This window comes from Myodes glareolus, chromosome 17 (genome assembly GCF_982192425.1).
Source record: "Myodes glareolus chromosome 17, mMyoGla1.1, whole genome shotgun sequence".
In the NCBI taxonomy this organism is placed as follows: Eukaryota; Metazoa; Chordata; class Mammalia; order Rodentia; family Cricetidae; genus Myodes; species Myodes glareolus.
In genome coordinates, this window is record NC_142042.1 from 13,179,459 (window position 1) to 13,192,608 (window position 13,150).

Genomic DNA, 13,150 nt, shown 5'->3' on the forward strand with positions numbered 1-13,150 from the left:
TGTATGCCTTCCATCTGGCGCCACACCCACAAGCCCTCCACACAACACCCTTCTCTAGGACCACAGCTCGAGAGGCGCTCACAAGCAGCAGGTAGAGCGCTTTCTCTCCTTTTCCCAAAACAAGAACCAGCCTGCTCTATTACGGACACTCAACCTGTGATCAGTCAGGATGCTTGGGGCATCCGTGACAACTCACAGGACCCAGTTCACTCTGATTGCTGCATGCTTTGATATCACATTTATAAGTCTGTGTCGCCTTATGTCGAATGCAAATACACCTATTACAGTTTTCTGTAGACCTCCAGACATGAGAAGAGAGAAAGCTCACGCAAAAAGATACTTAAAAAATTACCTTTTTCCCTGGCCGACCTCTTTGTCCTGGGGCTCCCACAATTCCATCTGGTCCCTGATCATTTGATATAAAAAAATGTTTAAAGAAAAAAAGTTTAGGGTTTGACTACTTTTATCAGATAATCATTGAAATAAACACTGAATATAAAGGAGGTTATTTTTTTCAACATTATTATTTCTATATTTATTTTTTAAAATGTTGCAGCACTTAATAGACCGAGTTGTTACCAAGCTATTAACTTTATGCACACACATGGGTCAGTATAAACATTAAACTGGTCTTTAGGAAGGAAGTTTTCTGGAATAGATTCACTTAAGTTAATAAGAGTGTAATGAGAGTCTACCCAAAGGCATTCCAACTAACATTTCAGAGAGCTGCATTTAGCTCAGCATTTTGTTGAAAGAACAGGTTATAAAATATATCTACTACAAGGTCAAGGAAAGTCTCAAAATACCACTGAAGTGGAAAATATTAAGGAGATAAAGAGAGGAAAAGAATGAAAGGAAGAAGGAAAGGCAGGTAGGAAAAGAGACAGGCACAGTAATCTAAATAACATTTTAATTTCAGTTGGTGTTTATTTAGTTTGTAAAACGGAGTTTCTCAAAGCAAGAGCGGGGCGCTATATGGGGTTTTGTACCAACAATGAATAAATGTAATCTGTAGTGAGCCAGGCTGCCAGCCTGAAATGGGTAATAATTACAGCTTTCAGCTTGGCAGACTTATGTGGACAAGAAACAAGCGGTGGTTTACCACTGTGCTGTGCAGGCCCTTGATAAATATTTGCTGAATGAACAAACAGATACCCTAGGAAGTGACTCACGCCCTACACTTCCCAGCAAACGCTATGCTAGCCTAACTCACTGAGCCATGTTCTATTGCTGGATTACAGCTGCATCCAGAGGTAGAAATGATAGCTGCAGCACGTAGAGGACTTTTCACTGCAGATAAGTAAATAACTTTTCCAAAAGAACCTGCATAGAGTTTTAACTATCGGACTTTTCTGGTCCAGGCTCTTAATGGCCGCATAGCCACTGACGGATTGTTTAACTTAGGTATCTGGGGATTAGAGAGATGGCACAGCCATTAAGAATGATTACTGCTCTTGCCAAGGACCCAAGGAGGCATACACAATTCCCTAACTCCAGTTTCAGGCGATCCTAAGTCCCTTGGGTACCTATATGTATATTCCTACACAAACACACATATTCGCAAATAACTTAATTTTTTCTTTATTTATTATTTGTGTCTTTCACATCATGCCTCCTGATCCCACCCATGTCCCTTCTCCATCAAAATAAAATAGAATTTAAGAAGGAAAAGAAGAGGAAGGTTCTCTAATATTTTCATAATGTTCCGTTTAAAGTCAATTTCTTCTATTTCTTCTGGAGTAGGGTGTTCAATTCTTCTTGTTTCGTGATCCCTGGTTTCTGGTGATGTCATGTTGCCTTTCAGGTTGTTGGAGGAATTCTTGCATTGGCTCCTGTCCATCTCTTCCTTCAAATGGAGCCAGGAGAGTATTGGTGTCTTGGTCCAGTCTGCTGTGACTGACTCTCTAGTTGGATCTCCTCAGTGCAGGAGCAGGTACTGTTCCTGTCTGGATGAAACTCCTCAGCATAGACACAGGGTCTCCTGGTAGTCCAAGGACACCACAGACAAAAGGGCAAAAGTGGATGCTCACCTTCCTCGTCCTGGGGGGAACGGGGAGGACTTTGGACTTCCCATAGGGTAGGGAACCCTGAGTGCTCTTTGGCCTGGAGAAGGAGGGGAAGTGGGGGGAAGGGAAGGGGAGGGAAGCGGGAGGAGGGGAGGAGGTGAAAATTTTTAATAAAAAAATAAAAATAAAAATAAAGAGGAAGGGGAAAATAATCTCATCATGGAAGCTGCAGTGTGACACAGTGAGCTCCTTTATCCACACATTTTTACAGGCAGACATGTCATGCAGCCAGTCCCGTGAGGGTCAGACCTGTGGAGCCAGGACTGCAGGATCTCCACAATACAGGGCAGCAGCAGGATGTCCAGGAAGAGTCCAGGTGAGGGCCCAGTGACGACGGTGCAGCAGAGGCCTCAAACCAGACCAGTGATTGAGATAAATGCCAACATTTAAAAAGTTTGTGTTTTTTTTAAAAGTAGGAATCTGTTTACCCCTTAAATAAAAAGGATAAAAAAACCAAAACAAACAAAAATAATAAAAAACTAAAAAATCTCTTGGAAGGGTTCCTAAGACCCAGTGAGATTACAGTGCACATAAAACTTGGAAAAATACTGGTTTATAATGAAGGACTCAATAAAGGTAGTTCTGCCCTTTGAGTAGTATGCAGTACACACACACACACACACACACACACACACACACACACACTAAGAATACAATGACAGCTCATGTGCTCACTACTCACTCACATACAGAACTGGAGAGAAAGGCAGCATCCACTTTTCACTGTGAATAGGAGGTACAATCATTGTCTGGGACTCTGCTATTCCCAGGCATTTCTTCACACACGATGGCATTCCTCCTGATCCTCATGCCAAATGCCATTATTCTGCACCTTTAAACGTTGAGCGGTGCTGTCCTTGACGCCTTCTGACTCTTCCTGTATTCTGATTCTTTTTGCTTTTGCCATTATCCGTTGTGTCTTTAATCTGTTTACATTTTCTAACCTACAGGATTCCATATTATGGTCACACCACAGTTTAACCATGTTTCCTAATGATTAGATTTCCTTCTACTTGATAATGCTGTAATACGTGTATCTGTGCACGATCTTGCCAAGAGGTTTTTTTTTTTAAAATTTTTTTCTTCTCAAGTTGAATTGTTGGATTGTGTTTAGCTATTGTGAGTGTGGTGTGTGTGTGTGCACATGTGTGTAAGAGATTTTTTTCCTATATGGGCAATCAGTTATAATACTACAATTTACTGCATATATTTTCTCTTATTAATACATAATATGTAATAAAATGATCAAACATCAAGTTTCAAAGCCTCAGATCCCTATGATATTTTCTATTGGTACAGTAAACCATATCATGGTAACCTTTACAATGCTCTGATACCATGTAGGTCTACTGTCTCATTCGCCTCATTTTCTATGCATCCCAAGTTGTCTTTCTAAGGCTTTCTCAATATTGCCTCTTTAATCTTCAGTACAAACTTTGAGTTAGTTTTTATCAATCAAGTGATAGAAAAAAATCCCACAGGGATTTTCTACTGAGATTATAACAATGACAACTGACTGAGAAAAGAAATGATTTCACAATAGATCTTTCTGCTCGTGAGTGTTGAATCTTTGTTTATATATTTAAGTCTTTTAGGTTTTATTTAGGTTGTGTTGTTCTCAGATTGCAAAAATCTACAAAATTTTACCAATATTATGTTACGACCTAGTCCAAGGAGCTTAGTTTTGTTGCTGATTATAATAAAAATTCTACTTGGAAATAATTTTGTAAGAAATTGCTGTTGGTAAAGAAACATAGAATTTTTTTTGAATATTCATGCTTCATTTGACATCATGATAAATTTTTACTAATTATAATTTATAGATTATCTATTTTGTTTTGTTATACAAGTACTTCTATTTATTTTATATAAATATTATTATCAATATTAATCTGAGTCATATGGGAAGAAAGAAGTATCAATCTTAGGTCATTTTCTGATATTTCTCCTCTAAGCATTAATACTGAAAGTGCTGGTGTAGATATTAAGTTTTAATAAATGTTCTTTGTTTCATCTACTGGGGTGGCTATTTTTCTGTGCTAAATTTTATAAATATGTGACTCACGTTTATAATGTTTTAAGATGGTAACTTTTACTGGTGTACTGGTGTGAGGGAATTCGTACACCATCTAGGTGTATCAGTACTTTTAGATGGAGCAGATTCACATACCTGCAGACCAGTGGGTCAACAACATTTGCTGCCACCTGTCAACAACATTTAGTTCAGCCATCACTTGCTTACGGAAACACAATGTGTGGGTCTGCAATGCATGATTAAAACGAAGGTGCTGACATGGACTGTAAACTCCATAGCTGGGGCTTTTCTTGGGAGATAAATTGCACACTTATCTCTATTTTTAAACCTCCAATCTCACCTCATTTTCAAGTTAACAATCTTGTCTCACAGTTCATTAAGATACAGTGGCAATCAAATTAGGAGGTGAAGTTATCTTCCCAAACCTCACCTACATCTGCTGTGTATTCCCACACAGCTTCTGCCTCCTTTCTCTAGCAGAGGAAGAAGGGTCCTTTTCCTGGGTGAGGCCAGTGAGGCCGGTGAGGCCAGCTCCTCCTTCTGCTCTGGATTCCAGGCCTGCTCAGCTTACCCAGCACCCTTTCTTCTGAGAGAGCCCACTCACTCTGCTATCAGGGTTTCTCCTGAATGGGGCATCCCCAACTCCATTCAGATAGGTTTAAAGCTCCCTGAGAGAATCCTCAAGCTTCTGTGTCTCTTCATTCATTCATTCATTCATTCATTCATTCATTCATTCATCACACATTCATTTATTTACTTCTGAACCAGAACCATTTTTCCTGGTTCCCTCCTCTTCTAGCAAAACGTTTGGAAAGTTGTGTTCATTCTTCTAATCACTGACCCAATCTCTCATCTCTCTCCAGCTGGGTTTTTGTTCCCACCACTGAAATTGACCTTTGGAGGGCCAAAGCCAATGCTTATTTTATTTGAAACACTTTTTAAAAAAAAAATACTGGGAACCTTTTAAAGCCTCTGTTTGCATTGCAACGTGCTTCCCTGATTTTCCGCTCACATCTCAGGTAAAGCGGTCCCCTCCTCTGTGTAACGTTTTAATACTGCAGAGGTCTCTTCTCATTTACCCTCTTAGGTGGTCTCACCAATACCCACGCTGCTAAATGCTGCTAAATGCCACCTGTATTCTCAAGATTCCTAAATTAAGGCTGTCCTGGTCAGTCTATCCAATGACATCTCTTTTTGAATTTCTAATACGCATATCAAACTATATGGACTCAAACTCAACTCTCAAATCCCCTCCTCCCACCCCTAAGACTGGTCTATCCTGGTCCTCCCACCTCTACTGTAAAGTATAAGACAGAGACTGGCTTGCCCAGCGATGCAGCTCTTCAGTGGGGGTCCAGTGGTTAGAAAACAGTGGGCAGGGTAGGATGTCTATATCTAAGATGCTTAGGATAAAACAATTCAAAACAAAATCTTAACCCCACAGAAAGCACTCAGGTGGTAAGAATCAAACATCCTCTATCCCTGAACGTCCCTTAGTACCACCAACCACAAATTCCTAATGAATCAATTTTCCAGGGTTTCCAAGGAAACGCTCATTCTAACTTAAACAGATCAAAAAAAGCATATTTAAGTCTAACTGAATTTTGTGCTAACAGAATAAAACAACATAATCTCGTTTGAATATGCTCCACTTTAGAATTCCTAGCTGCACACGTGTTTAGAGCTGGGATACCACTGCGGTAGACTCTTCAGCTGTGGATGACCAAACATAAGTTAGACAGATGTTTCTTTTCCAGCAGAGATATGCATTCTGGTGACCGAGCATTTTAGGATAGAATTCATGCATAAAATATGCATGTTTTGTCTTCTGCCCAGAGAAGCAACAGCTTGGACTTTGAATTTGTCAATTGGTGTTTTCCTCATTTGTTTCCTCAACACAGTTCTCATTCTCAATCTTCCACGATGAAAGGATTCTTTTTTTTGAAAAAAAAAAAAAAACAAGTGATTTTCTTTCATTCTTTTCCTTGTTTATTTTGTGGAAATCGAGGTAGCATCTCTGTGACATTGCCTAAGGAACGATTTTAAAAGCGCAAAATAAAACCAACATCAGGCTGCCTGATTAAGCAATAGTTCCTTGGATCATAAAATTCTTTTGAAAAAAATCTGCCACGGTATTTTTTATTGAGTTTATAATCTGAAAGGCATTTGAAATTCCAAAGAGAACAACAAAAAGAATAAAAAAGAAACACACATGTGTTGTTGCTAAAAAAAAAAAAAAGTAACAAAGATGTGTACTGGGCAGGATTGGTCCTGGGAGGCATTAGGACGCAGATGGGATCTGTGTTTATCATTTTCCATGCTCTGTTTGGAGCCTCTGTTCCATCTCTGCTCTCCCCACCCCCAGCTGTCACATGGCATCAACCTCAGAGTCCTGGGGATGCTGTGCTGTGGGGCACTTAGATTCTTCTCTCCTCGGTCTCTCTTCAAGCAGCTGTTTTAGGAATCCATGCTGAAGTGTCAGTTACTGGAGAGAGGCATACATATATAAACACAGACATATATACATGTATACAAATGGACAAACGCACTATATGAGTGTGTGCACACACATGCTGGAGAGAAAGCCACCTGTGCATGCTGAACAGACACCTATGTCTGTGCCACATGCCCAGCACTGAAGAACGTCCATTCATCAAGAATGAGCAGGACTCACAACCCCTTGGCACTGGCTACTTTGCTTCTTTACAGGTCTAGCCCTGATGCTAGTGGGACAAAAAGTCAATTCTCTAAAAATGATGAATTCTATGAGAGGAGTGAGTGAGTTCACGTTGTGTAAACTCAGGGAGGATCCTTAAGGCATCGTGTGTGCTGTGTTTAGATGTCAGGGCTGAGGAGAAACAGGCAATTTACCACGATGGTAAAGCTGGAGGGAACAATTTCCACGTCCTGATATTTAAACACAGTGATGGTTCTGCTTTACCCACATTCTTTTGTCTTTAATTAATTAGTTAATCAATTTATGCACACAAGTGCTTTGCCTGCATATATGTATGCACATCACGTGCATGCCTGGGGTGGGGCCTGCAAAGGTTAGTAGAGAACATCAAATTTCCTGGAACTGGAGTTACAGAGAATGGTTATGAATTTCTATGCGGCTGCTAGAAACCAAGCCCGGGTCCTCCTCAGGAGCAGCAAGAGTCATTAACTGCTGAGCCATCTCTCCAGTCCCTTTGCCCCCATTTTTTAAATTTCAGTTTGAAATATGCTTGGGCTATCACCTATTATTTGGGAAGAATACACACACACACACACACACACACACACACACACACACACATCTTGTTTTTCAAGACAAGGTTTCTCTGTGTAGCCCTGGTTGTCCTGGAACTCACTCTGTAGATCAGGCTGGGCTCGAACTCACAGAGCTCCGTCTGCCTCTGCCTCCCAAGTGCTGGGACTAAAGGTGCATTCCACCACCACCGCCCAGCCAATCTTTTTGAATATATGTTTTATTATATTACATTGACTATCTTATAGCATTGTTTTCACTGCTGCTAAAGGTATTGCAGTTGTGGATAATTGAGATTTGTGCTATTTGTCTTGCTTTTCAAGACAGCACTTTCATCTTGGCGAGGCAAACTTAGTTGAGCTGACTAGGGCAGGGGCTACATCATCAGTAAGACGTTATCGAACTGGAGGCTAGAAGCCAATGAAGAGACACACAAGAAGAATGATATGATGTCATAATGATGACCAACTTTATAAATCGCTGCTATGCTTCCAGCCTGACTGCATGGTGAATTCACCTATGGTCCAGAAAAACATGGTAACGAGAGCGCGAGAGGCAGAGACGTGCGCTCAAGAGATATTTTCCAGGGAGAAGACCTCCAAGCTCAAAATTCACTTTGGTTCTTTAAAAGGCTGAAGATGGGCAGCCCACAGAGGAGAGGGAAGTCTTTGCTTGCTGTTTAGTAGAATCATAGGGGTTCTTTTACCAAGGAAAGAAGAGTCTCTAAAGTCAAGAAAACTTGGAGAAGTAAATATAGAATACGCTCTTTTGCTTAAATGTGTCAGACAAAAGACAACCGTACAGCTTTAACTGAACAGCGACCCTGAACACTGGAACACTCGTGTGGAAGAGTGTCACAAGCCTCCTTTGAAACTGCTCTCATTATTCACATCCAACATTTGTCTCAAGGTGAGAAATTTTTTAACTATAAAATTTAGAATTTCCTTTAAAGCAATGTAATTTAGGAGCTGATACTGGCAGTGTATTACAAAGAATCTTAACCTGGGAGCTAAGGTGTTATTCTATAACAAGAACATGGGCTCTATGAGCAAAGATGCAGAGTATTCACACACACAAAGTCCGAGACAACAGAAGACTCTCCCCATCCAAAGCTTTACGACAGAAGTTCAGCTGCTTATAAAAAAGTGTCTTTCCCCTTTTGTATCTGAGGACAACTGATACCTTGCTTTGTCATTCATTTAAGACACAGCTTGATAAAGGTGAAAGTGTGTGTGTGTGTGTGTGTGTGTGTGTGTGTGTGTGCATATGCCCGCACATGTCTTGTGTGTGTGTGTGTGTGTGTGTGTGTGTAGGTGTGTTTGACAAGCGACCATGTGTTTACCTGGACATGTGGCACTGAGTTAAGTGAACCCAGCAGTACTTACTGGAAGACCCATTTGACCCGCTCTACCCCAGGGCCCTGCTGTTCCTGGTAAGCCCGTGTCTCCTTTGTCTCCATCCTCTCCAGGAAGTCCGCTTCCTCCCGGAGCCCCCTGGAATCCAAGGAAAAGGGTTTATTTTTAAGAATGTGGTGAAATAATTATGTCATGTAGCAAGTATATGTTTATTTGACATGCAGTAGTAATCAAGCCTGATATTTTAAACATTCCGTTTAAAATGATAGCTTAGGGCCAGGGATGTAGCTCCATTGCTATGGTATTTGTCTAGCACATACAATGCCTGGTGGGGGGCTGACCTCCAGCATTGACTAAAACCTATAATACCAGGACTTGGGAGGTATATATTACCTTCAGTCCGTCTTTTCCTTGGAGGCCTTCTTCTCCAGGGGCTCCTGGTTCTCCCTGTTTTGTTTTGTAGCAGAAAAACCAAGAGTAAGTTTTTGGCTGTCTCATTGATCTTATTTTACATTTTGTTCCTAGAAGGTGTAGGAGGTAACTAACTCGTAGTCGCTCATTTCTACATAAACTGTTATCTCTAAAGAAGGCCCGACAGTGTAATGAGATGATTTGATCTGCCTGGAAGAGCTTTGGAGGTACCTAAGATAGTCATGGTTGTAAATTCAGATACAATGTGCTTTTAGAATACTAACACATTTACTCTGGCATCTGGAAATTAATATAACTAGGATGTGCTTCTGACATCAAGAATGCAAACATTGCCATGGCATAAAATGTAGTTCCTTGCTATAACAAAGTTACATGGCTAATATAACAAAATTCAGTCATGATCACTTTACCAGACTTTTAGTTTCTGTATTTTCTCCCTTCAGAGATGCAAAGATTATGGCCAAGTGACATTAATAAACCACCTTTTAGATATGAAACTTGCAAAAAATGCAGACCATACCTTATGAAGTTGTAAAGGGAGTGTTTCTCTTTTTAGAACTAAGTAAAGTGAATTAATTTAGTACTAACTAATAGTACAACATCGTTCCCATTAATGACCCCCGAATTAAGCTGATCCCTACTACCCACCCCAAAAGGAAATATTTAAGTCAACAAATCAGGTACAAAAATAAATATCTCTACTTTATCTGTTAGTGAACAAAGATTTTTAAAAATTGTCTTGAACATCCTTATTTCGGGGAAAAACAACTTACCATGTCTTAATGCCTGCTTATATTATCATAACTTTTCTAAGATATCAAATGACAACTGCTCATAAAAATTTCCTTGTATCCCATTAGCTTCATATGGCCTTGGGGTGGTTTTAAAACACACATCACAGTTTAATCTTTTATCTGTCTGTTAGGCTAGAAAATGTCCTGAAGTGTTGATCAATGATTTGTGAATTTCTTCTTCATACAATGCTGAAAGATAACCGTGTGACTGCACATTTTTGATGTATCTAGGGTAGTTAAATTTTGAGTCCCCCCCAAACAAGTGGGTCAGTACATTACATTTGATTTTGTTTGTTGAAGATACTCACACGTGACCCTGGCTCCCCAGTTGCTCCAGTGCTGCCGGTAGGTCCAATATCTCCCTGGAGAGACAAAGGGCAGCCTAAGCTTTTTTTTCACTCAAGTTGCTGCTTCTAGTCACGGGAATGCATATCATAAGGGGGCATCATCCAAAGTACTTCTGTTCTGATGGCCTTTATCTGCCTTCATGATGGTGTTTGTCACCAGGCGTGGTGGTGCACACCTTTAACCCCAGCACGTGGGAGGCAGATAGTGGATCTCTGTGAGTTCCAGGCCAGCCTGCTCTACACAGTGAGTTCCAGGACAGCGAGGAGAACACATTGAGACCCTGTCTCAACCTTGTACCCTCCAAAAGATGGGGTTCATCAACCAGGGGCAAGTGTGGGTGTTAAGTTAGAGATGTCCCTCTCTGGTACACTTTAGGGCAGTTACCTTAGCGCCTGGTTCGCCTTGCAGGCCAGATTCTCCCTCAGTGCCTGGGAGTCCCTAAAAGAGAATGATTTGTTACAAAGGCTGGACCAACCCCATAAGAAAGTGGTTTGGGTTTCAGCTCAAAGGTTAAAGTCTGTGTGCAGAAAAGGGCTTTCCCTGCCTCCACACATTTCAATGCTTAAGAAAGGTATTTTCTGAAATTCTTAACAGTTCAAATGTCAAGAAGAGCTTTGCTTGAAACCAGGACGAGAGAAAACATTTTTCCCCCAAGCTTTCATCTCTGAGCCCTTAGAGGATGTGGAATGATCTTCCCGCAGTTTCGAGTTCTCTATCCCCGGATTCACAGTTGTGCTTTTGGTGATCACATCCCATCCTACTGTGCCTACTGAAACCCGCTTCCTTAAGATCAATTAATCTTTTCATTATTAAAAATAAAATCCACTATATGAATTGATGATGAGGTTGTCACACTGAAAAGGAGATACCGATGTACTGAATTACTTTTCCAGTCTTTCTCGGTGAGCCTAGCTGCGTTGGGCAACCTTGAAAGCATGTGATTTCTTGCACTCTTTGGCTCTTTCAAGGTCTGAACCTTGAGCAACGGCTGCTGTGTTGTGCGTGTCTCCCTGCGGTATAAGTGTGTTCTCTGCCTCCGCCATGTGCTTCCCAGCCTTTCTTCATTCTCCCTGCCCGTCCTTTTCACTGGTTCACTGAGAGTTTAGTGTACGTGTTGATCATATTCACCCATCTTCCCAATGTTATCCCAATTCACCCCTCACCCCAACCTACACATTTTTTAAGAGAAATCTTTCAAGATAACTAGTTCTGCCACGCATTTTTTGGATGTGTGGTCTTCTGCTGGAGAGAGGTCGACTGGTCAAGGGCAATATTCTTGGAGAAAACTGTCTCCCCTTCCCCCTGAAACTAACAATGGCCAATAGTTCTTTAGCTTAGGGTGAAACTGTGGGTCTCCCCCCTTTTCCTCTTCTCCATTTCCTTTCAGAAGTTCTTTAATATTTCGGATGCGTATATCAGACTCTTTTTAATGATTATTAGAAATTAAAGTATTGTTCACATTATTTAATAGTATTTTAGATGGGAGGAGGTTGAATTTTTCTTTTTCATGAAGCCTCTGCAACCCACATTTACCATTTTTCAAGGTATAATAAAATTAAGAGTAGGTACACAATAGAAGAGGTGAGCAAAATGGAAGTCCAGTTTCTGGCTGGGTGGTGGTGGTGCACGCTTTTAATCCCAGCACTCAGGAGGCAGAGGCAGGCGGATCTCTGTGAGTTAGAGACCAGTCTGGTCTGCAAAGTGAGTTCCAGGATAATCAAGGCTACACAGAGAATGCCTGTCTCAAAAGAAAAAGAAAAAAAAAAAAGAAAAAAAAAAGAAAAAAGTCCCGTTCCACTGCTCAGAAGAAATTAGGCTTTTTGTTTTTTGGTTCCTTGGTATTTACTTCCATGATCCAGAATGTGGAGGCACAGCACCTATATTTTGATCTGAGATTGAGATTACTCCTAGCTAGTGCCTTAGTCACTTCAGTTGTGAATTGTGGGAAATAAATGGACCCGCCTCAAGAAAATGTGCAGGTCTGTGGAAGCAACAGTGTGCAAACGCTGCTAGTGGCAGAAGCGCGCTCATCAGAGACCAGGGTCCTCCTGGGTCCGCTGCAGAGTGCGGCGTAACTCCTCTTTCTCTTGCTAGTGGGCGCTCTCTCCCACTGCCTCCCATCACTCCTCAAAACCATCGTGTTTTTCTCAGATTCTCAGGGCTACTTCACATCCTTGTTACAACAGACTCTTAAAAGCGATGAAGTTCAGGACCCTGTGCATTCTTCAGGCTGGGGATGTGGCACGGTATGGCCATCAGCGCTATCTTTAGGTCAGATCTAAGCCAGCTCTGCTCTTCAGAAGCTTTAGCCTTGGGTGGAGAAGCAGACTGTGGCCTTTGCTCCCTCACAGCCTTCTTCAGGACTCAGGAGGCCACATCTGGCACATAACCTAGAAATGTCAGGATGATTTGATTCTTCCTTCTGCTTGCTTTTTGAATTCCATAGATGAAGAAGCTGTGGAATTTCTGAAACAAGTCTCTGTATGTGTCTATCTATCACTTCGGTCTGCAGGCTCCTCTACCCTCTCCTCCCCTCCTCCCCTCCCCTCCCTCCTTCCATCCCTCCCCCTCTTTTCCTTCTTTTTCAGACAGGGTCTCACACCACAGCTCAAGCTGCCCTGGAGCTCACTGTTTCTCAAGCTGTGCCACTGTGAGCGCCTTCAACAACCTCTTAATAGGTAGATCTGTCCTTACTTGTATTTGCTGAAAAACATTTCTCCCTCAGCTGTTAGGATTATTTTTTTCCAAAATATGGTTCTGATTTCGCCACTGTCTTGTTTATATAATCTTATAATAGGCCAAGACAGAAAGTTCAAGCTTTTTAAGAGAGTACACGAGACCTTTCAAGGTTCTCCTCTAATTAGTTACCG

General features: G+C 41.3%; 1 protein-coding gene across 1 annotated transcript in view; it reads right to left on the bottom strand.

Annotated features, from left to right (window-relative positions):
* The window catches only part of Col24a1 (collagen type XXIV alpha 1 chain), a 256,486-nt gene that overhangs the window by 77,540 nt on the left and 165,796 nt on the right, over positions 1 to 13,150 (bottom strand). The window contains exons 34-38 of the mRNA XM_087897474.1: positions 10,665 to 10,718; positions 10,241 to 10,294; positions 9,100 to 9,153; positions 8,737 to 8,844; positions 353 to 406 (exon numbers count right to left, since the gene is read on the bottom strand). Coding sequence (XP_087753600.1) covers positions 353 to 406; positions 8,737 to 8,844; positions 9,100 to 9,153; positions 10,241 to 10,294; positions 10,665 to 10,718 — 324 coding nt within the window. The remainder of the gene's footprint in view (positions 1 to 352; positions 407 to 8,736; positions 8,845 to 9,099; positions 9,154 to 10,240; positions 10,295 to 10,664; positions 10,719 to 13,150) is intronic.